The following is a 24,694-nucleotide window of genomic DNA, read 5'->3' as shown; positions in this document are numbered from 1 at the left end:
CCCCAGAACTGCCCTCCGTGGTGTGTGAGGTGGAGATCCCCCAGAACTCCAGCCTGAGTCTTCCCCACCCTGTTCATGTAGTTGTTCCCTGGAGAATTTTGAGGACTGGCCTTGCGGCCCATGCTGTACTAAAGGGTGCTTCCTGCAAGAGTGGGGGACTGTGTCCCTACATATTTTAGGGGTTTTCTTCTAACCATTTATCTCTGACACACATCTTAGATCTGAAAAGATTCTTATAACCACAAACATCATGTGCTTAGCTGATTTCCAGCAAATACTGGGTCTGCCATGTTTCATGACTTTGGGACATTATTTGGGTTTGGTTATTGCTTCAGGTTTTATTTCCACAGGCCTGTTTCCTCTTCGGAATCTTTTCCTTTATTACTTTTTTATGTATAACTTTAAAGTAGCAAATGTTGAACATCCTTAATTCATAGAGCTCTAGGGTGACCTAACACTCAAAATATGAGCCTGGCGCCACAGGAGGATGATTTTGTTTGCAGAATAAATCCCAGGACCTCCTTGGTCCTCTCTTGGACTGGAAAGCACATCATTAGGGGCCTCCTGGTGTCCAGCCCGTCTTGTGCCCTGAGGTCCCAGAGCACTGAGTGTCGCCCTTGCTCCTTGTCTGCATCCTCAGCAGACGCGATCTGGCCCTGAAGGGTGGCTGGCACCCTGCTGTCTGCACCCACCAGCAGCCAGTCCCGGCACTCGGCCTCCTCCTGTGTCCTTTCTCTTTTCTCTTTCCCTCTTTGTTCCTTTTCCACCTTCCCTTCTCCTAGCACCTAGATTTTCTTCCCTTTTCCTTTTTATTCCCATAATTTGAAGAATAAGTGAAAACAACGATGCTCAGAATACCTTCCAGAATGGTGAGCCTCGCCCTGGCCTTCACATTCCCCTTGGAGGGCCACCGGGCTGCCGCCTCACCCTCCCTTCTCATCCCCTGCAGTCTCTTTTGCTCTGTGCCGTGCACTCCCCTTGAGGATATGCTCTGAGCTGTGCAGGCGTTGCCTAGACTGCGGGGCTTGCGTCCAGAGGCTGCCCTTGTGAACCAAGGTGTCGATGCTTGTGGCTGACAAATCTCTAGGCAGAAAGGCATGCAGCTTATGTCTCTGTCACCACTGGCTGGGCTGTGTCCCTGGCTAGGCTGTTGCTAATTTTGTAAGCAGCTGGGAGGGGAAGAAGCGTTCCAAGCCCCACCTGTCACCTCTGGTCCGGCACAGTTAGGTTATCAAATGGAGACATGGATAAAGGGCCCATACACCAGCTGCACATGCCTTTGATATGGCCGCACGCCACACCCGTGAGGAAGGGCAGGTGGCTGGTGCCAACTTGCTGTGCCCCGTGCCGCAGAAGCACTGTGGTCTGGTTTGGATTGGTTTGGCTCTAGCTAGAGAAGCAGAACGAGGCAGCCTGCTAATGTGCTGCAAGGGGGCTGCCTGGGGGAAACCGTAGGGGCCGAGGTATTCTGAGGACCTCATCATATCTGACGCAGGCAGTAATCAGTCAGTTTAAAATGAGAATCTTTTATATCTCAAGAGTTCCCAAGGCAGGAAATCAAGGAGCAGAAAAAGAAAATGTGCTGTGTGTTCCTAATCTCTGCACCTTTGCATGCTTATTTTCTGTGCTTGCTGCATGAGCTTGCCCATTAATTATATGTCACTAATGAAGAAGGGTGCCATACCTGCGGCCCAGCCGGTGGAGTGATGACTTCGAGGACGGTGCTTCTTCCCCGCACCTCTCCTAGTGTCTCATCTCCAGCGTGACTCGCTGTGCTCAGTTGATCATTCTTTGCCCTAAATCTCCACGTGGAATCAGTCGCCTCCTCAGGTTTTCCCTGCAGCTGACTCAGTGCATTTGAGAGCTGTGATGCCTGTTCTTGGTTCATTTAGAAACTGCAATGTCAATTATGATCAATGCTTGAAAGCCAAAGTCAAATCAAAGGACCCTGGGCTTGACTTTCCTTCCCAGCTTGCTGCCGAAAGCCAATCTGGGATGAGTATTTAACTCCAGACCAATGGCTATGTCTCCAGAGCAGCTCTTGTTTCTTTGGACTCTTTTGGACCACAGCAGCAGGGGTGGAGTTTCGTGATGCTTTCATTTATCTTGTAAGCAACTGGGAGGGCAGGGAAGCATTCCAAGCTCCCCTTCCATCTGTGGTCCAGCACCTTCAGGTTCTCAAGTGGAGAAATGGGCTAAAGAATCCCCAAAGGTAAGAAAGTTCTTTCATGCAGGTGGTGGGGCCGTTGGGTTGGGCAGAATGGCTTTGTCACTGCTCCAGACAAGCGCAGCTGGAGAAGCCACGTGCCGGTCCTGCCAGGGCTTCCCGCTGGCCCCAGGCCTTTCCTTTGTCTTTCCCCTCACTGGGTCTACTCCCTACAACTTTCTCTTACTTCAGGGAGGTTCAGAGAAAAGGCTTCAATTCTCCACAAGATCGCTAAGAAGAAATGCCAAGCAGATGACAGCGAGAGGCAGAACGGGGCTGCCAGTCAAGTTGGTGAGTGCAAAGTGACCTCCCCTGCCGAGGGGCAGGGGAGCCCCGGATCTGCGCAGAGGCAGAGCAGCGCGGCCTTTCTGCGCATGCGGAAATGAGGCGCTCTCTCCCGAGTGGGGCAGGACGGGGTGCACGCAGCATGACACCCGTAACTCTAGGAGAAGCAGGGGTAGCCTGCTCCTAGCCAGGCATCACCATTCATGAGCAGACAGCGCTTCTTTTCAAGGGTTCCACGTCCAGGGGACACTCACGTTATTCAGTGCCTGAACATAGGTGAAAAGCCCTCTGTCGCTAATCTTTGTCTGGTAACCAAACATTAAACCTGTACACTGCTGCCAGCAGAGCCGCGGCGTTACACACCCTCAGATGTCTGAGTGACAGAATGAGTCGAGCCCGCCTGTCTTTCTTAAGAATTCGGCAGATCAGCCCAGGTCTCTTTTGGCTGACTTTTCCAGAACTCCTGTGTGACCAGATTGTGACATTTAGCATTTTATTTTAACTTGGAACACGATGCTCCTTCTCTCCTGTCTGTAACTATAACTCTCTAATTCTAAATTCAAACTAAATTTAACCTAATCTGGATCTATGCTATAAACAAAGCTATTGCCCGAGGAACTAAAATTGTCTGCAGACAAAATTTAGCAGTGTTGTACTCAAAATACGTGACAGTCTGTAGAAGAGCTTCCCCTCTCTGTTGTCCTGACTTCTGTCCTAGAGAAACTTTCAGTTGCATATGAAAAGAGAAACAAGACAGCTGAATTGTTAGCAATGATTCTGTCTTGAACTTGGGATTATGGATTTTTTTTTTTTTTTGTCTTCTTTATGCTTCATGAACTTGGACACATTTTTTAGATTGAGAATATTTGTTTGGCTTTTATATTATAAAATATGAAGACACACCACAAATTTTATTACCTAAGATAAGTTTTGCTTATGGTATTTAGGTTTTCTGCTCCATTTGCTTATTTCTCCTGTATGAAATTAGGAAGGCTGGATTAAAGCCTGGAGGCTTGGGCTCCATCCCAGTCATCATCCTCCTGGTGACTGGGGACCTTGGGCTTAGAGTGAATCTGCTGTGAGGAGAGGACACAACTCCAAAGAACATCCCAGTATTGCTGGGTCTGTGAGTGTCATTGTAACTAAAAAATAACACGTACCTAAAATCCAAGCTTTTCAAAGTAAGGCCAAGAGGTATTTTCACGTGTCCTTTGGAGGGGCCCTCAGAAGATGCGTGAGAGCGCTGCGTACGCTAAGCTGTGCGTGCTCCAGTGAGGCGCAGCGTCCGGCCGGCAGTCCTTCCTGTCCACGTCCCGGCTGCCTTTGGCACACAGTGTCCTGTGTGGCCAGGCTCAGGTTTGGCTGCAGCAGACTGACCCTGAGACAGCACCACTTCCCACAAGAGGGTTTTCTTAGCCCTTACGTCACTTAGTATTTCTTAGTTTAAATAACTGAGTCAAACATACCAAGATAAACTGTCATTGCCATGTGCAGCAAAACATCATGTATATTTAACTATTACTACTAAAAGTATTTTTAAAGGTACAGTTGACCTTCTGTGGCTTCCTGTATTTAAATAACTTTATGCTTCTGTAAGCTGCAGCTAAATACATAAACACAAGCATTCCCTTGATGTCCAGTATTTGGCCACTTCAAACACAATTTCTATTTTTAATCTCAAATTATTGGCCACGGCACAGTCACAGAAATGTTTAGCCCTTCCGAAGGGCTAGGAAGAGATGTGGCCTGGCCCTCGATGAGCAGCTGAGTCGGGCACAGGCGGTCCCAGTGGGCAGCACCCCCATGGCCCACCAGCTGCACCCGCGCCTCAAGCCTATGACCAGGCCCCTAGAGTTGGCCTGAGGTTCCCGGAAGCCTTTTCACCTCCCTTCCACCGCAGTCCTGGCTGGTCCCTTGCAGCCCAGCTGATCTCCTGAGGGTGCTTCCGATCCCTGAGAAGGAACCTGCGAGCAGAAGGCGGGGGCTCTAGCGGGAATTCAGTTGTTTTCTTGCACCAGGCACTGTGCCAAGAGCTTTCTCTGCACTTGCTTAGTTCCTTGCAGAAGTATCATTTGACGATGTGAGTGTGTTGTTGTTGTTGTTGTTGTTGTTGTTGTTGTTGTTGTTAGTGGTGGTAGCGGTGGCAACAGTCCTCATCCACGCATTATGTGAGAAGTGCTGTCACCTCAATTTCATACATAAGGAAACTGAACCTTGGAAAGGCTAAGTCACTCACTAAGGGCCACACCACATACAAAGCAGGGTGAGATTGTGAACAGGGCCCCATGCTGGCCCCGGCGTCTCGGAGTCCACCCTTAAGCAGGGCCCTCAGGTCGCGTCTCAGCTCTGAGGAAGTGTTGATCCTGCACCTGCTGACCTGGGCCTTCCTCTGGCCGCCGTGCTCTCTGTCAGTAATGACACAGCCTTTGGCCTCTATTCCCTGTGCAAACCCCTCTTGCCTCACCTACAGCAGGACGCCCAGGTGTGCCATGTGCCAGGTGGCATTCTGCAGGCATCTTGAGGAGGGCCAGGTTGCCAAGCCCGCCTTGTGGATGGCCAGGTCTCTACTCACGGGCTGGAGAGACAGCGCTAAAAGCAGTGGACCCCGGAGGTCAGCCAGTCTGAGTCAGTCATTTCACCGAGAAGAGTCCTGGATCCCAGAGGGAGGAGGAGACTTCCCTAAGAGGACAGCCTCACAGCGGCAGAGCAGCCTGGGGCCACTTTCTGCACCCAGTGTCCCCTCCGGGTGCTCGGAAGGGATCCTGCTCTGAACAACAGTGTGAAAGTCGGGTCAGACGTTGGTTTCTCGAGTGGCTGCTGGACCTAGAGGAAAGCCTGGCAGGCAGGGAGCTCGTCAGGCATGCAGCGGCAGCAGGGCAGAGCAGGAGGCAGAGTGCTGCCTGGGGCAGCGGCAGATGCCACATGCTGGGTGGCATGGGGCAGGGGGCAGAAATCCCCTGCTGTGCTGCCCAACACCATCCCAGTTCTCAGACACAACCATCTTTTCCTCTGACTAACCGCTTAGGATACTCTTTTCCATGTGTCTCTTGACTCCCTGTTGATTCTGTTTGCTTTCTTTGTGTGTGTGTGTGTGTGTGTGTGTGTGTGTGTGTGTGTGTTTAAATATGTCACAGAAAAAATCGAGCTCCCAAACAGCACGAGCACAGAGGTGGAGATGACGCCGTCCAGTGAGGCTTCGGAACCCGTGCAGAACGGAAGTCTCTCCCACAGCATCGAAGCAGCAGAGACCCAGGTATGGAACTGATCCGGGCTCCTGTGGGCTGCTGTTGCTGCTGATAGCATCCAGGCCCTGTATCTGCCTTGTAGGCCCAGCAGCAGAGCAAACCTGGGCCATTTGGTTTGCTCGGACACCAAGTGGGGCGGACGGTTTCCTCTGTGCATGTCCCCATAGCAACCACTATCTGGCGTGTGTCCAGGTCTGCGCTCACTGGGAGACCACCATTGTCCAGTGAGGTAGGAGGGCCTGCGCTCGGGGTCCTCCAGGATCTCTGAGCCACATCCCAGGCCTGATAAAACAGATCCCTGGGAAGCAGCACCAAGATATTAGCATTTTCAATTCGCTCCTGGGGGATTTTAACGTATGATAAAGTCTCATAGCTGCTGCCATCTAGTTCTTTGCATCTTTAAGGTCATGTTAAATGAAAACGACCATGTTTAAATGAAACCACCACCATCACACCTTGGTGAGCGCCTGGCCTCTCTCTACCTGTGCTAGGAATGAGCACTCTAGCCCAGCTCGCTGTTACGCTTGGTGGGCATAGTAATGCCTGTAGCATCGAAAAGACACCTACTATGTGCTGTGGATTTGGCCCTGGGAATTTGGTGTATGTTGCCACCTTCATACCTCACAGCTGAAGGTATAGACATTTCATAATTGAGAAAGCTGAGCTCACTGAGGTGGAGTGTTCGTTAGTGTCACCAGCTCACAGGCAGTAGAGCTGGGGCTTGCTCCCGAGGCTGGATATAGTGCCTAGACTGTTTCCACCCCGTGACACTGCCTCTGAACCGCAGCTGCTCAGGAAACCGCCGGCACCTCCATGGTGCTTGTTCAGTCTCTGGATCTCGTCCCCAGCCTGTGAATCAGGCAATGCAGGGTCAGGGCTTCTCAAACTTAAAGGTGCTTAAAGCTCCCCAGAGAGCCAGAGTGTGTGCTTGGAGTGGCCACGTCTGGAGGGAGCTGGAGTGGGGTCAGTGCTGCCGCGGTCCCACATCCACACTCCCGGCAGCACTGCCCTGAAGTTTGAAACCCACTCCCCTGCCAGAATCTTCCCAGTGAGCTGAAAAGTTACATGGTGCACACAAGGAGAAGCGAGACTATAGCAGCATGGCCCCCATGCTGTCTCCTTTAAGCCAGGAGACACTGCTAGAGAGGGAATCTCACTCTCCTTAGAGGGAAAGATGTACTCGCTGTTGCCTGCTGCCCTTACTCCCTAGTACGCTTATGTAAAGAAAGCGACTTCACAAGCAGGAAAGGAGAAAAGACCCTGTCTCCCTCTGCCCTCTTGGCCGTAGGCCCCTTACCCCCTCACCCCTGAAGTCCCTCCACACTCAGCGGGAAAGGAAGCTGGCGGAGCAGCATGTGGCAGGAGGAGCAGGCCTGGGACATCTGGTCGCCCTCAGGGCTGGCCCGTCGCAGGTGTGCAGAGGTGCGTCGTCATCAGCCCCTCCACCTGGCTGGCAAAGGGCCATCTGTGCCCCACCAGGGAAGACAGGGCTCAGGGCAGCGAGCGCATCAACTGACCCCTCCTCCAGCGTGGCTGTGCCCAGGGCCTAGAGCAGAAGCATGGGGCAGATTTGTGCACCACGCTGGCGCACACAGAGCCTTTGAGGAGCCAGCCACCACGTGCACAGTCCCAGAGGCCAGGTGAGGTTCAAACCTTGCTGAGCTACCAGTTTCTCCATCTTCTCTAACAGTACCTGCCCGGTGTGGCGAGCATGAAAGGTAAAGGGGGTGATAGCACAGAGCCCTTGGCGTGGCGCGAGGTGCTACTTACGTGGACGTACTCGCCATCCAAAGCCCACCCAAGCGCCCCCCACAAGGAGCTCAAGGTACATGAAATGAGAAAGCACAGCAAACGCACATGACATTTGGCGTTCAGGGTGAGAATGAATCAGCCAGTAGGCACCGTGACCTAGGGCGCCCTGGGCACCTGCCCGCAGTCCTCTGAGAGCAACCCAAGGACAAAAGTAACCCTTGCGAGGAGAGACATCAAACTCCACAGAAGAGGTAATATATGAGCTGGGTGTTGTTGGATGAGGAGGAGTCTGTCATTCAGAAAAGAAAGAAATAACCAAAACATCAAGATGTGCAGAGGGGTAAAGCCCCGAGGAAGAAATTCATGTTGAGCTATTGGTGAGGAAGATGCTAGAACTGGAGAGAAAAATGTAGACGGAGGAGAGACCCAGCAGGAGCAATAAATTACTTAAATTCTCCAGCAATCTGATTGGAAAGTGGTGTGGCTTGGTTTGGTTTGGTTTTGCGTACCAAGGATCAAACTCAGGACCTTGAGCTTGCCAGGCAGGCACTTATGCCGCTCAACTACATCCCAGCCCTAGAAAGTATTTATTGTCCATCTGTATCAGGTAAAACAACCTACTGGGCCTGAGAGATGCCAGCATTCTCACAGGCTGAGACTGTGATCGCAGACAACCACAGGGCCAGGGAGAAGGGCAGGCAGTGATGGAAGGAGAAGCCTGTGGAGATACTGTGGTGTGGAGCAAGGAGAGACCAGGGGCAGTATCTGGGCTGACCATGCACTTGGGGAGGAGCTGGCCACGGGGACAAAGTAGGAATGGACTTACATGGCTGCAGCAGGGGTGGAAGGATGGCAAGAGCAGGAAGTACAGTTGCACCAGTTGGAGAGCAGGACAGAGCAGGCTGGGCTCCCATGTGCACTGTGACAGGAAACTGACCTCCTGCTGGGGCGTACTGTCCTTTGGAGGTGCCCACATGACCCTTATGGGCCAGAGTCTCCCAGGGTCATGGTCCAGAGCCGGGAAGTAGGGCTGGAGGTGGAGGAAGCTTCGTTCATTGCAGCAGTAAGGCCGAGAAGCTGCGTAAGTCTTGATGGCAGGCCTGAGCTGGACGGGCAGAGTGCGGGGACCCAGAGAGGTGTTCACACAGTCACCCCTTGGCCCAGGCGCGGGGTCTGTAGGGGACCCAGCAGTGCCCAGTGTGCAGCAGAGACACAGCTGTGACAGGCAGGAAAGATCAGGAGTCTGGGGATGACCTGGAGTCCGCGGGCCTGGTCTGGTCTGGCCTGGAGACTATTTCTGTAGGACGTGGGAGATGAGAACGATTTGTACTTTTTTTTTAGAAAACAGTGACGCAGTCGCAACATATGTGACAGAGACCATATGGACCTCAAAGCTGGAAATATTTACTGTCTGGCCCCTTACAGGAAAAAACTGTCCATTCCTAATATAAGCCGTCTGTAGTCTCTAAAGAGAAAGAAAAGAAAAAGAGGCAGTTTTCATGTACTGACTTAGAATGATCTTCAGTGCATGTTGTTAAACACAAAAGGCAACGTGCCAGATTTATGTTGTACTACAGGGTAGAATAGCACGCTACGTTTTATACCAAAGACAAAAAACACAAGGAAATAACCTGCAAGTATTTGCTTGGAGGCTACCGAAGAAACTGGTCGTGTCAGTACCTTCAGAATGAGGCCTGGGTCCACGGCACAGCACCTGCCTGGCAAGTGCAAGGTCCTGAGTCCCATTCCCAGTAGAAGAGGGAGAGGAGGAAGAGGAAGAAAAAAGCCTAGAGAATGAGCAACTTGGGTGAGAGGCTTTGCCACTGTGTGCTCCTCTGTGGCTTTGGGCTTGAGCCAGGTACCAGTATTAGGCATTTAAAAAGACTGAAGGTAACAAAAATGATAATGGGTTAAGTTGAGACAGAAGCAGTATCCTTTCATCCTTGGAGTAGGCTAGAGACAGCCCCCTGAGCGCAGACCCCAGATCTGCTCCTTGCCGGCCGTGTCGCTGTGCCTCTGCAGCCGGGTGTGCACAGTCACAGCCCCGACCTCGTCGCGCTGCATGAGGATCAGCTGCTCCGGGACAGTTGCAGATACACAGTTAGCCTCGACTGAGTGTCTGCCGTGACTAGCGTGCCTAACAGCATTCCTTTTACCAGCCATCAAGTAGCCCAGATGACGAGGGTCAAGCACCGGTTGTGGTGAGAGTGGCAGTGGGTGTATTTGAGACTATTCCTGGGCCGGTGCTGAAAACCGTGGTGATGAGCTGGTTGTGGGACACAAGCAGGGAAGGGAAGCTGCTGGTGACACTGAGGTTTCCAAGCTGGGACAAGGGGGTGATGGTAAATTAGGGTTATGGCTCCGTCATTTTAAAAAGAGATGGGAACATTCAGGTCCCCTGAAGCAGTTTCCCAGAAATGATTTGATGCCTTTTGTTTTGTTAGCTTGCTTGCTGAGTTGTGTTTTTATCAAGCGCCCTGCAGAAGGCGTTGTGCATCCTGACTTTATTCACAGAAACGCACCGCTGGCATTCTCCCGAGGGTTCAGCCTGTCGCTTTAATTAACTGGCTGTTTTGAGAACCCCATTTACCAGGAAACTAATTGCGTACTGACACCTCGCTCAGGGGTTTCTCCACTACAGACTTTACGCCGCAGCCAGCAAAGACTTAGCAGTCTTCTCTCAGAGAGGAGCAAGCCCTGAGCAGAAAGGGCTCTGCTTCGTTGTGTGTTCTGTGGAGCCACCAAGCAATCTGACTGCACTGCGTAGTGCTAATGTCTTTCTCCCAAACTGTTAAAAGTGGTGTTGTTGACACCAGCACAGACGCGATCCTAGGCTGCCACCGAGAATTTGCCAACTATCTCAAATTATCAGTAGGGAGACTCTAAGCAGGTGTGCAGGACGCCCCAGCACCACGTCCTCTCCCACCCAGAACCCAGCACGGTCTTACAGCCGAGCTCTGCCAATCGCGACCACGGCCAGGTGATCACACTCGCCCACCTATGCTGCAAAGCTGCCCCTGGCTACCAGCACAGCGAGAGCCCGTTAGCTGTCCTCACATGGGCGGTGGAAGAAAGGGCGCCTTGCCGTCGTAGCCTCGCAGTCTGAAGAGCTGAGGTTTAAAATTATGTCCTGTATTTTCACGTATCTCAAAATGGCTTCTTATGTCTGGCTTTGTTTCACCTCTGAGATTTCTATGATTAGAAAATTGTCACTGCTTTGGCTAAGAGTCACACAGATGCCCTGGTGGGCAGATTTTTATGAGAAAATCACTTGTCTGGATGGATGGTGGATGGATGGATAGATGGACAGACAGACGGATGGATGGATGGATGGATGGATGGATGGATGGATGGACAGCAGGCGGAGGGAGAAAGGCAGATGGTGGATAACATGCAGACTTCTCCCTCCCTCACTGCGCCACTCAGGTGCCCCGCTAAGCCCTGGTTTCCTGGTGGGAACTCGGCTCTGTTTTATTTCTCCTTGGTGTTGTCTTCACCTGAACTTCCTGGACTTTTTAAGACATGCTTCCAGGGAGGTTCGTGGAGGTTACAAAAATGTGCAAGTATTATGTGACTAAGTAAAAGATAAGTGGAGAAAAGATAATGGAAGGGACTATGATTTTTTTAAAAGAATTAACTACTTTGACCAAAAATTATAGAAAAAGAAGAGCTGCAAGGACAGACAACATTTTGGCCCTAGCCTTTCAAGGTCAGTGCAGACTCTGCAGTACAGGAGAACCTGTACTGTAGCAACATGTAACTCCATTGTGTCTCAGATGTTCTGATCAAGGAGATTATGGGACCACAGAGGAAAGTGATTGATGATGTAGAGTGTACCTAAGGAGAGTCACATGGAGAGAAGACATTCTTTCAGGCTTTACAGAGAGCAAATTGGTCAGGCAATGGCCATGACTCATCCACATGGTTGACACTGACAAAGGATCTACAGACTGTGGTACAGGGTTTCAGGGTAAATCCTGAGAGGATTTGACTGACCTTGGCAGATACAAAAGTTACATTTCTTGTTATATAGGTCTTACTTTATTTTGGTCTTAAACATCCAGCAGAAAAATATAAAAATGAAATACAAAAAGTAAAGTCATATTAATATGCTGAGCTGTAAAAGGCTTAAGTCAACAACTACTGACATTGCCAATCCTATGGATAACCCACTACTATTATGGACTACTGGACTATATGGGATTATTTTGTTGAATTCACATACCTACAATATTTAAATGAGAATGGAGTACCCATCTCTGAGAAAACTAAACAAAAAAGGGGATACAAATGAAGGACCATTTTGTATCTGTCTATTCAAAATTGGAGAGATACACAGCTACTTTCTCTTAATTCAATGAGAAGAAAGATTTGTAGTAATAGTGTTTGGACAGGATATCATGTCTACATCTTGCACTATGAATAAGCACTAAGAAAACAACAATAAGCAATATATTAATTATTGAAACTGTCCTGATCAGTTCTGAAACTGTCTCGTTGCTATTTCTCAATAAAATTATTTTTAAAAGTTAGACAAAAAAAAAAAAAGAATTAACTTCTTTATTTAAAAAAACTCCCTGCTATTAAATTTAGATCTAAGGGTAGTTTGGGGAGAAGTGCATCATCTTCGAGGCCTGCAGCTTATGACTGATTATTATTGTTCAGGTTATAGCTATGATTTTAGGGCTCCTTTCATAATAAATATTGGTCAAAGAATCTTGGGTCTGAGAGAAGCTTTCGAGATTTTCTAAGCAGGCAGTATTAGAATCTATATTTTGTCTTTTTCCTAAAATATCGCTCTCATGATGTTTTCAGAATACAAGGCTTAATACAGCTTAGACCCTTCCATTAGTCAGTGAGAAAGTAGCTTTTTTAAATGATGAAGTGTAACACCCAGGCCCACCGCTGGGAAAGTTTTAGAAAAGCCAAGGACTGTGTTTTCCTTCTGTTAATTGAGATTATTGAACCTCTTGAAACACGAGTGCAGTGGAACTTGAGGCTTCTGTCCCAAGACTGGGAGCACGGTGGGTCTCCAGATCAGACGCTGCCAGGCCCCAAGGGCAGTGCTGAGGCCGGAGTCCAGTGGTGAAGGAAACAGGGCTTCCAGAGGCCCTCCCCTCTTGGGACCATGACTGCCTTAGAAAAGAAGCCCATTGCTGGCCATGAAAAGCCAGCCTAAGTTATGAGGCAGGAAAATACTGTTTCGTGGCCAGGCCATAGCACACAGGATCCAGTGGGAGGGGGAGCATGTCTGCAGAGCGCACGTCATCATTATGTTTATCGTACGTATTTTAAACAAAAGTTGAGGTTCCTTGTTTTTTTAATCTGATAAACTGGACAATTTAACAATGCTTAACATGCATTCAAAGGCCTTTTACCATATTTGAAAATGACTCTTGAATTTTACCAAAATTTGAATATTGACCGAAAATTATACACTGTATGCACAGAGAATCTTACTCTTAATAATACCATTTGTCATTGTGCTTCCTGAAGAGTTCAAAGAGCACATTCACCATTCACATAAGACAGATTAAGGGGTCCTTACTAGTAAAGTGGAGGAAGGGCTCGTTGCCATTCCAGAAAAATACTGACCTTAGGATCTCTGTTCTTTTGAGTAACTATAGTCTAGTTGACAATAAGATGATGAAAGTGATTTTTTGATTTTTTTCTAATTCTCCAGTTGACAAATCTTTTACAAATTGCATCAATAAGATACCTAGAGCCCATGAAAAGGACAGAAAAGCCAATTTACAATTGTAATTCAGAAAGAAGCCCCTCTGGTTCATGGGTTGCACCTCAGAATCACTTGGCAAAATAGAAAGCGATTGCATCCCCTCCCCCGCTCCGCACTCTTCTACATCACTATAAAATGGTCACGTGGCTTGTCCAAATCTTGGGGCCAGACAGCCTCGTCACTCACAGCCGAATAGTTTTAAAGCCTTGGTCTCAGTTCAGAGTCCTTTGTGGATGGAGTTGTTGTCAGGTTGTCATTGCTCAGTGAAACCTTATTTCGTACTGAATGCACTAAATTCTTGGTGCAAGAATTTTTCCCATCTATATGTAAAACAAACCATATGATGGTATTATAAGAGGAGCAAATTATTTTCTACCACAAGACAGGAAAAGATTTATCACTGTTTTTAAAAATCTGTTTTCTACTAAAATGTTATCTCTGGTGGTTCAGGATGTCCCCACAGAAGGCAAGACAAATGTCTCAGGAGACACTCCCTTCCAGGCAGAGAGTTTTTAGCTTATCTCTTTTTATCTCTGGATAAGAGACAGGAACACAGAGGATAAAGCAGGATGCAGAAAGTAAGGGACGTTAGTGGGGAAAAAATGAATGCAAGCACCTAGAGAAAGTAAGAGAACAAAAATGGATTGTTCTAAGATTCAAAATAATGAGTTAAAATACAAGCAATTAAAAATATATTATGCTGTGCTCAGTAAACACAATGATTTTTTGAGTCAGAAGATTCTACTCAAAGAATAAATACCAGCCTGGTATGGTGGCAGACACTTGTGATCCCACCACTCTAGAGGCTGAGGCAGGAGGATCAGGAGTTTGAGCTGAGCCTGAGTAAGTTAGCAGCTTAGCAAGATCCTGTATGAAAACAAAACAAAAAAAAAAAAAAAGGCTAGAGATGTAGCTCAGTGTAAAGGCCCCAGGACAGAGAGAGAGACAGAAAGAGACCGAGGCAGACAAAGGTCTAGACAGAGAGAGACTGAGCCCTATGGCTGTCACATTGCTGCACCGGGACTCACATAACAAAACGCCATGGAACGGGTGACTTAACTGAAACTCCTTTTCTCAGTTCCAAGGGTTAGAAATTCAGACTCAAGTTCTACCAGATCCAGTCCTGGCCAGGGCTCTCTTCCCGGCTACAGATAACCACCTTTGCACGGGGTCTTTCCAGGGCCTTTCCCAGCACAGCTGGAGGCGGGAAGGAAGGCATCCCCGAGGACAGAGGAGCTTGCCGGTGCCTCTTCTCAAGGGCAGCTAGTCCTTGGGACCAGGGCCCCTCTATGACCCCATCGAACCTCAGTTGCTTCCTTGGGGGGCCCTACCTCCAAAGTCAGCTTCGCTGGATGAGCCTGGGGGCCCCATCATCTGATCTAAAAGTTTTGGGGTTTTTCCTCACGGCTCACCTCTTCTCACTGCTTTTCACAGAGGAAGGCGAGTGAAGCTTTGTCCTAAGATTCACAGCCCATTAGCAGAAGCACACAAAACTCAGCTTGCTTTGGAAATGACTGACGGCACACTTGGGCAAATCCAGAGCTACTCATTTTCCATGTATCACTTGAGGCTTTAAGCTCAGGTCTTTAGATCTGTGAGATGAAAATGGTCTGGAACCCAGCAGTTACTGCTTTTGTGGAGCAGCCTTTTCCGTGCTTCAGTTTCAAGCGCAGCGTTCTGTTCCCGTACCCAGCTGCTGTAATGAGAGCTATCAGCGGTTGACCCCACTACCTGGCAGCACACGCAGGAGAAAGGGCACGAGAACCATGTGCCAGTACTTACGGGTCGGGTTGTGGGTGTCTCCTTCATGCAGAAGCGTGGCACCAACGCAGCTGGTGAAGTAGAAGGCCCTGGATGGAACGTTCCTCGGGCAGCGCCTCTTACTTGCCAAACTGCTGATTTCAGAATCTTTCACTGAAGGACTTTTGTTTTAAGGTGTGACTGAGCATTTGCTGGTAGTTTTACCTTTGAGACTTCAAACTCTACTGTTGTTTTAGCTCTGCACAAAACAGAGAATCAAGGTGTCATAACATTATGAGTCTTAACCATCTGCTTAGAAGTTTCCCTTCTGATAGAACGTTGACTTAAAGCCCACCTACAGGAATAAATCAGCACTTCCTCTCTGGGACTATGGAATTTTCCCTTTCATCTTATTTAGAAAAACCTTCTATTTATTTATATTACCTAAGAGAAAAGCAAATTTGATCATCACCACTATATTCAACAAATGTCCAATAAATACTGGATGAGTGGACAGACGGAGGCGCAAAATCATTGCAGTTTCCACATGCACAGCAAGTGACTGAAATTTGGAATTGTACTGCTGGTGATGTCATTGTGATTTACCTAGTCAGATTTCCCTCTGCTAGACGTCTTTGAAGAAATTATTTTCCTGAATATGCATAAAAATAACCAACATCTTTCTGAGTGAGTGTTCACTATGGTGTGTGACGCTGTTCTAGGATCTGTTCCTGAATTATCTGCTAATTCTGTAGCAATAGCAGTACCAAAAGGAACATTCTGGAATTCGTATTTCCCATAGCCTTGTGCCTGACCTCCCACTTACAGGCAGCCACACAGAAGGTGAGTCTTTGCTGATCTCATCTCCAGCTGCCCCTGTGTTAGCCAAGGCCCTGGCAGGGCGTCTGCTGCTGCTGAGAACCTCCCACGCACGCACGGCGCGGGCATGCACACCTTTCGCCCGTTCCCTCAGAAGCCTAACTGTCAAAGAGGATGGAGGGAGGGAGGAAAAGAAGAGAGGATCCCACATTTAAAGGTGGTGCTGTTTTGTTGTACGCATTCTTCCCAAGGGACCTTAGTGGCCTTCGAGCATTCATGGTTAGAGTCTGAAAATAGCCCATCTCCTCCCTCAGCTCTTGCTAACGTTTGCTTCAAAAGGATTTATTACAGCGCAGCTTCATCTGTCTTCTGCTAACTCCTCCCCCAGACACCCATTCAAGAAGTAGCGATGCAGGGTTATCCAGTTACGGTATCTGGGTGACATCCAACAATGAAGCACCCGTGAAGCCTCAAACCCTCATTCTGGCCTTCCCGGTGCCCAGGTGCTCTTCCTCCGGTTGCAGCCCAACCAATGCTCTGCACTTTGTTCTTGGGCACACATGCAAAAGGACAGGTGCTTCTTTTCAACTTTTTTTAAGAACTTGATATTCTTCAGGGCCTTAATTGGAACTGGCATTTCACTTTTGAAAGTGCACCTTGAAGGTATCACTGAAGGACACTCAGCAAAGGAAAACCCACCACAACAGCTCCTCCCACGCACACCCACACATCTGTCTGCCCTTTGTGTCCTGCTCTGCTCCGCTGCTGGGGGAATCCTATGACATTGAGAAAAGGGACAGGGTGCAGAGTTCCATTTTTTCTCACAGCTTTTTAAAGAAATGTAGCCATGCAAGCCACCAAAAAGTGGTTTGGGCTCAAGAAAACCAAGAGAAGTTTTAGCAGCTCAATCTTTAGTGTCTGCCATAACTGGCTTTTTTTTTTTTTTTTTTTTTTTTTTTTTTTTTTTGCGGAACCGGGGATTAAACTCAGGTCCTTGCGCTTGCCAGGGAAGCGCTTATTCCACTGAGCCATCTCCCCGGCCCGATAACTGGCTTTTTAGAGACTAAGATGACTGTATTACAGAACAAAGCTGGGGAGCTTGGTGCAAAGGGACGTGAGGCACATCCGCACCTATCTTGTAGGGCTGAAGAGAGGCATGTGGAATAAGGCAGGATTCTACACTGCGACTTGGAGGTCCCTGAAGCCTAGCCCTCCACTGTGGGCTTCCTTAGCAGACCGCTTCCTCAGGGACTTCCATCCCCCGAATGGGAGGCTGGTGTCAGGAAGCCAGCATGCTTCCAGTTCCAAAATTCTAGAGCTGCCTCCCTTGGAGGCCAAAGCTTCGATTCTAACTGGTTGCAGAGCTCAGTAACTGCAGCTTGTCTTTTGTGATCTATTTGTATCCATAGGACGAGTGGAACAACAAGTTCTTAGATAGAAAGGCTGCCCCACATGAAAGCATTCCAGGCGACAAAACCTGTGCCTCCCAGCAGGAAGGTTTTTAAAGGCCTTGGTGCCTGGAAACCAGTGAGGTACACCAGTGTTTTAGGGTAAATGAATTCTACTTTTGTGTAGACATTTAAGTGCTGGTATTTTATTTTTACCCAGCATCATGCAGACCTCCCCAGTGAGAAAAGCCAGTGCTTCTAAGTTCTGAAATGAGTGAAGACAGAAGCCAGGGCCTCGCTGATGGCCAGAACTCGCACCCAGTGAGCTGAGCTCCAGGCAGGGCCACGGGGCCCTCTGCACCTGCTTCCTATGAGCCAGGGCTGCGGCGCCCTGACCAACAAAGAAAACTGAACTGGAAGATAGCCTGCTTTCAGCTACCTCCTGGTTTTTATTTTAATTCTTGGTAGACGAGAATGTGTTGAAATGGGCTAACCCTCCCACCAGAATCTCACCCAGGACCACTCCCAGACAAAAATAAGAACATGAGTTGCTTCCAACTTCATATAGGTTTCTGGCGTCAAAGGCAACCTCTGGGCCAGAGAGTGCAACTCAGGGCCTCCAGGGGTGAACCAGCTGCTTTTCCTGGGATGAGCTGTCCACACGCATAGGAGGATGCCATGTGCATGTAAGCAGGCTGAGTGGAAGCCCTTGTGGTCAGCTGTCCAGGGACAGGCTACTGTGCTGCCACAGATAAATAAGGGGAAAGCCAGGTGATTGGCTTGGGGGCCTCCCAGAGGTGCTGATACCTGGAACTGCTCTCTTATGTCTATGTAGGTGTTTACCAGCTTGTTCAAAAATCCCTAGGGAGCAAATCAAACATGGAGTGGAACCCAATTTACTGTGTTTCAGAGACGTTTTGTTTTGGGGTGCTGGGTTGTTGAGGTGCTATGGTGGCCTCCTGGCCTTCACACTGACTTATAGCCAAGCCTTTATTTTTTATTTTGAAATGGGGTCTCAGTCAGTAGCTTTTCCAGCCTTGGCCCAAACTCTCAGCCCCCTGCCTCCACCTTCCAGAGTGCTGCGGTTACAAGCGTGAGAGTGCTCTAGCGCCTCTCAGAGGAAGCATGACTTGTCCTGGTGCTGAGGTGGGAGATCTCTCCCAAGGTCCTCATCACTTCACTTAGAATAGGGCTCCAAGGGGAGCAATCAAACTCACAATCATAGCAGCTGAATCAGTAGGCTTTTCTGTCTGAGTCCGTGGAGAAATGCCCTCTTCTGGGTGCGTATTGTTAACTCGGGTCTTTGGCACTGAGTCACCAGCCAAGATGATGGCCCCTCGCTCTTTAAAGCTACTTCATGGAAGTTGTGGATACCCCTGGCTGGATCCTAGCTATGTGGCCACACCACAGAAAAAACTTAAAAAAATCAAGTCTTTCTTCCAGGAGTGGGCAAAAGTGGAAGTTCTGATTACTAGACAGAAGGGCAGTGTCCTTGCTGGCTGAACCACCATCACGGACTATCACAGAGCGGGTGGCTCAGGGCACAGATTTAGTTTCTCACACTGTAGAGGCCTTAAGTCCAAGGTGGTATGACACCTAGCTTCCTCTGAGGCCTTTCTGGTTTGCAGGCAGCTGTATTCTTGCTGTCTTCACCTCATGTGGCCTTTCTCTGTGCCGCTGTGACCCTTGGCTTCTCTCTGTGTCCTCATCTCCACTTATAAGGACACTAGTCAGAGTGCTCGGGACCCCACCCTGATGGCCGCACTTGAAGTTAATTATCCCACTAGGAGACCATCTCCAAATGCAGTCACATTCCGAAGGGCTGGGGGTTAGGGCCTTGACATACGAATTTAAGAGAGCGGGGAAACAATTAGTGCATACTAGGCAGAAGTAGCCAGCAGGGGCTGCTTTGCTTGCTATCCTCTTCCCAGCCCACCATGGACTGCTTCTCCTCTGTGATGCCCCTCTGCCCTGCCACCCTTTCTTTTTATTTTATTTTATTTTGTATTTTAGGGCAGGGTTTACAGGGTCTACAGGGTCTCACTACATAGATTGGATTCAAAGTGATCCTCCTGTTTTTTGTTTTTAGCTTTTTGTTTGGGTGGAACCGGAGATTGAATTCAGGCCCTTGCGCTTGCCAGGCAAGCGTTTATTCTACTGAGCCATCTTCCTGGCCTGATCATCCTGTTTACAGCCTCCCAAAGCAGACACTTTAGGTCTTCCCTCCTTTAAACAAACAAACAAAAAAAAGAACAATAGGAAATGCATCTTCATATACCTCCCTGCATCCCGAAAGGTAGATCGCTCATAAATTCTTTAGAGTCATCTCATTTTAAATCCAAGAACCCATGAAAGCAACAGTCCCAGAATTTAGCAGATGGCGTTGCACCTAGAGGTGATCAGTAAAGGCTTATGGACGATGATGTGGCTGGCCAGGAAAGCACAGCCGGGGAGGAAGCAGGGTTCCTGAGTCTCCGCCACCTACTCCTCCCACCAGGCTGTAAGGTTTGACGAGCACCACACCACCCACCACATGAAAACCTAGACCCGTGGTTTTCATCTGATTATCCAAACCAAAGATTACAAGGCCCTAAAGCAGTTGTCCCTGGCTTTTTGCATAACTGCAGGCCTTTGCGGGGACCAGGCAGGCATCAAGCCGTTTTAAAGTCGTTTGAATTGTTCTGTGCTCCAGCTGTACCCAGCCCGCTCCATTTTGTTCTGTTTTGTTTTCTATAGACACTTCCCAAGCTGCAGGAGGTAAGAAAGGGCTGTTGCAAGGTCAAAGCCAGCAAGCCACAACTCCTGGAAAAATTAGGAAACCAGTGTGCGATGTCTGTAGCCGCTTCCCTGGGGCCAAGACCGATGAGTGTACTGCAACGGAGCCGGGGCAAGGCAGGCCTGGCTGGGAGGGATGCTTTTTTCTCTCGCATCTCTAACCAGCTTGCAAACTGTTGCCCATTGAGCAAGACTTGACCTGGCAAGGAGACAGAGAAGTTCTCCCCAAGTGTGCTGACAGCCGTGTCCTGGGGCAGCACCGAGGCCCAGCCCGGGGCTCTAGGCTCCCGGCTTCCCTCAGAGAAGCCCCCGCGCCGACACAGAGCCCATTTGTGTGGCCCAGGCCGGGTCTCTTCTCTGAGGCTGCTTCTGCCCTAGCAAGAGCCACCTCAGATGCAACTTTTGGAAGCCTCACACAGCTAATGATTTGCATTGGGCAGTGTGTGTTTAGAGCTTATGCATGTACACAGACAGTTATTTTTTGCTGTTCACTGTGGCACTGCCTGCCTGGTGACTTCAGCAGATGGAGAAAGGAGCTAATCCGTAGGTTATAAGCAGAAGGGTTATTGATGAAATGTCACCATCTGTTGGTGTCATTAAAATGATATGAGCCATAAAGAGTTGCCTTTGTTTTTGTTTTGGGGGGGGGTCCTCAAAAAAAGGTTAGCTTAGAGATTATAGAAAAGTTGCCATATTACAGATGGCAGAAGGGACAGATGAAGGAGAAGGAGGCCACCTGGGAAGGAGAGGAGCTGCTGACTCTCAGAGCAGCTTGCTGGAACTCCAGGGAGGTGGGGGTCTGCAGGGATAGAACCACCTCTTCCTGTGAGACAGGTGCCTGCCAGACAGCTTCGTGTCTCAGCTCTCCTGGGCCACTTCCAGGTCCTCTGCAGGGGTGGCAGTGGGGAGTGACTCACTGGAGTCAGAAGGCCAGACCGTATCTGGAAGGGAACAGTCACGATGCACGTGTCTCCTTAACCGCCTTGGCCCCCTGACCCATAGATCATTCTTGTGTCCGCTGACATCTTGGGATGCAAGCGAGCCCAGAGGGAACGAGTGATTTTCTCTGTTGCTTCTCCTCCGAGGAGTTGGAGGTGCCTGGAACAAGTACCAGAGCCTGCACGCACGCACGCACGCCGGCTTCCATGGGGTTGGGGTCTCCAGCTGGAGGAAGAGGGCGCGGAAGGACCAGCGCTGCCCGGGATTCGCAGAGGCCCGGGCCTGTGAGGCGTGCATCTAATCTAGTGAGGACCAGGGCCGAAGCACTCGGCCTGCCTCCTAGTCCGGCTTGTTTAGCAGGCCTCTAAATTTCAGCCGATTTGCAGTTAATCAACCCTCTTACCCACTGCCGAGGACACTCACACTTGACACAGACGAGCGTGTTGGTACCCGCCTCTTCCACTATGGCCTCAGACCCCCTTCTTAATCTTCGGCTTAGTTTTAATTTTAGCTCTTCACTCCTGGAGAAAGATGAAGAATGAGTGATGTGTGAACCACTGCAGATCTTCTGTCCGCCCCTCCGTTTGCCAGATACAGCGCTGCTTCGAGTCGGGCTCCGTCCAGCCTGGCCTCCACCGTCGGGCCGCAGTCCCCCTCCCGCCGCCCCGCACACCCCCCTTGGGGTGCACACCCCCTTGCGGCCCCCGCCCCCGCCCCCGTGTGGCGCGAGCTGTGCTGAAGGCGTGGGCAGGCACGGCGCTTCCGGAAGCCCGGGCGGACTCTTTCCACGTCTCTAGAGGGGACCTTGCTGGCAAAGTTGCTGTTGGTATTTTTAGATCTAATGCTCTGCCTGCTGCTCAACTTTCATTTTAAATGAGAAGCGAGGGGAGTGAGCGGGAGGGGAGTGAGCGGCCGGGTCGCCGTGCTGCCCCGGACGTCAGCGGGCCCATCCACAGGCTGCGGCTGTCCTGCTGGGCCCAGAGAGCCGTCTCTTTCTGCTCAGCGGTGGCTAGCGAATAAAACCCTGGCGGCGGGTGGCTGGAAGGCGCGTCAGGGACCCTGCTCAGGGTCAGCGTCTTGCTCAACTTCAGCCATATGCTCCTCTGGGCATTGAGGAATGTGTTTTTGCATAATAAGCCTTTGGCTGTAAGTAAAATAGTTTAAAATTCAACAAGCTGATAAAGCAGGTTAAAAACACATACCCACGCAAAAAAAAAAAAAAAAAGACCTATTCCTGGGCCAGAAGGAGGGAGTACAGTCCTCTCCAGATTATTACAGAATTGTTTCTGCAGTGATTTTTTCACTTTCCTGCCAAAAATCAACACTCTACAGAAAAAGAAAGAAAAGAGAGCTTCCATTTGATCAGCGCGCTCCCTCCCAAGAATCCTAAGCCCCAGGTACGGTCCTCGGGGAGGCAAAGGACGAGACAGGGCTGCTCGCTGTAGCTCTGCACATACAGTTTCTCCTAAGTTAATGGGTGGCAGCCACAGCCCATACTGAATAGCCAGTTGACAAGAGTGACAGGCTGTAGGGTGTTCAGGGAGACAGAAGAAACTTCCTCAGTGCTCACGGCTGGCTGGGCAGCTTCCTGCTCGGCCTGGCCCTGGTAGGGTGGGCAGGCACCTCTTGTGACCCGCGCAGCCCGCATGGATCGCCTGTGAGGCCAGGAACGGGGCTAATGTGTCCGGGGCTTCCAGCCCCGGCCCCGTGGTCTTCCTGCCCAGCGTGTGTCACTGTTTTCACTGTTGTGTTGTCCTTGTTCTCTGCTCTGCAGCAGGCCACAGAGACAGCTGAGGAGGAGGACGACCAGCCCCTCAGCCTGGCCTGGCCGTCCAACACCCGTAAGCAGGTCACATTCCTGATCGTCTTCCCCATAGTGTTTCCTCTGTGGATCACCTTACCTGATGTTCGCAAGCCTGTAAGTAAAGTATTTTTGAAATACTTGTAAAAGTACGGTTCCCTACATAGTCTGCTTCTGTTTGCATAAAGGGGAAGGGAGAGGTGACAAGGAAGCCTGGGCATTCTACGCCTGAAATTTCTGTGGTCACATGATTCTACTGGTTGTCCATACTGCGTGACAAACTGCCTACATGGCATGCAGCAACCATGGATCCTGCAGATAGGAAGAGGGGAGAACACAGTGCACATGGGTGGTCCCACAGTGTTTGGGACCTCAGCTGGGAAGACTTGAAAGACTGGGGGTGACTCTTAGCTAGAGCTGCAGCCATCTGGAGGGCTCAGAACCTGAGCAAGAGTGATTTGGATGCTGGGCTTGTCTACTGCTGCACCTCCATGTGGCCTCTTCATGTCACTTGGGCTTCCTCGTAGCATGGTGTCCTCAGGACTGTCAGATTCTTACATGAGCGGTCAGGGTTCCAAGAGTCTTTTGGTGGAAAAAAAGGAGAGGCTGCATGGTCTTGATATCCTAGTGTTTCAGAGTCACTTCTGCTCTTCTCTACTGGCCAATGCAGTCATAAGTCCACATGATTAAAGTAGAGAAAAAAATTTACATAGAATATATCATGTCACATAGCGTATGACTGTCTTGGTGGCATGTGTATCAAACAATTTGCAACCACATTTTAAAGCTATCACAGTGATTATCTGTGAGAAGAACTAAAGATCTACACAGGACAAATTCCTTGAATTTTCTTTGGCTATATGCATGGATTATTCTCTTAATTTAAAGAAATGCGTTTGTGTAGAGAAAAGGCCTGTATGTCTTATCTTCTCCCTGCTGCTTTGTATCCCTACTGCAGTCAGTACTATCTGCCCTTATTGGGCACAGGTGCTATAAATGCAGTACCGCCCTACAAGCAGCAGATACATCCTGAATGTAGATTAATCAAGAAGGCAACCCTTTCCAGTGCTGTGGAACTGCATTCTAAAGCCTTGTATTAATTCTTATGCTGGAGAAGAAAGAGCTAATGAGAGCAAAGGGAGAGGCAGCTCTGCTTTGCAGGATACCCCTACACACAAACAAAACACACATACACACACACACACATACAGCAGAAGCAAATACTACTTGTATGTCCAATTTCACACTAGGTATTTTCAATAAGCTATACCATAGGATCTCAGGAAATATCTAATGCTTAAATATACCTACTATTGGCATAAGTAGAAAGAAAGCTAGGGAGGCCGGGGAGATGGCTCAGTGGAATAACCTCTTCCCTGGCAAACACAAGGACCTGAGTTCAATCCCCAGTTCTGCCAAAAAAAAAAAAAAAAAAAAGAAAGAAAAAGGAAAAGAAAGAAAGGTACAAAGAAGTTAGCTAACTTACACCTGCTCACATTCCAGAGGATGGAGCAGAGATTCAGTCCTGGGGCAGTGACTTCATATTTCCTGATACCAAAAGGGGGACATTTTTTTAAAAATCATTTTTAAAGCATTTGTAAGAGAATGTTATGATAATATCTATCATAATTTAACCTAAGCCTTCAAGAGACCACAGATGAGCCTCCATCCTCATTTGGAAAAAATAAAAAAACAGGGGAAAAATCACATCCTATTAGCCTGGCCTATATATAAGTAATTCAGCCAGGTAGAGAGCCATTTAGAAATCAGGAAGGACCCCTTGGGGAAGAATTCCTAAAATTAGAGATTTTTCCTGTAAAGGTTGCATATAACCGGTGTGGGTAAATTAATACAATATTTAGGGCAGCACATCTGCTCTGTGCAAAGCTGTGGCCTGCTGAAAACCCTACAAACTCCCGCTCGCTCGTGCTCTCTCGCTCTCACTCTTTCACAATCTCCCTCTGTCTCTCATTCTCTCTTTGTCTCTCTACTTCTTGCGCTCGCTCT

At 49.2% G+C, this 24,694-nt stretch overlaps 1 protein-coding gene across 1 annotated transcript in view; it reads left to right on the top strand.

The window, feature by feature from the left end:
- The window catches only part of Slc24a2 (solute carrier family 24 member 2), a 288,585-nt gene that overhangs the window by 202,132 nt on the left and 61,759 nt on the right, over window positions 1–24,694 (top strand). The window contains exons 5-7 of the mRNA XM_012514856.1: window positions 2,399–2,497; window positions 5,626–5,744; window positions 22,661–22,804. Coding sequence (XP_012370310.1) covers window positions 2,399–2,497; window positions 5,626–5,744; window positions 22,661–22,804 — 362 coding nt within the window. The remainder of the gene's footprint in view (window positions 1–2,398; window positions 2,498–5,625; window positions 5,745–22,660; window positions 22,805–24,694) is intronic.

The sequence above is a fragment of the Octodon degus genome, unplaced genomic scaffold (assembly GCF_000260255.1).
Source record: "Octodon degus isolate 3935 unplaced genomic scaffold, OctDeg1.0 scaffold00044, whole genome shotgun sequence".
Taxonomy (NCBI): domain Eukaryota; kingdom Metazoa; phylum Chordata; class Mammalia; order Rodentia; family Octodontidae; genus Octodon; species Octodon degus.
Note: the sequence above shows the minus strand (reverse complement) of the source record. Positions and strands in the feature narration are given on the sequence as shown.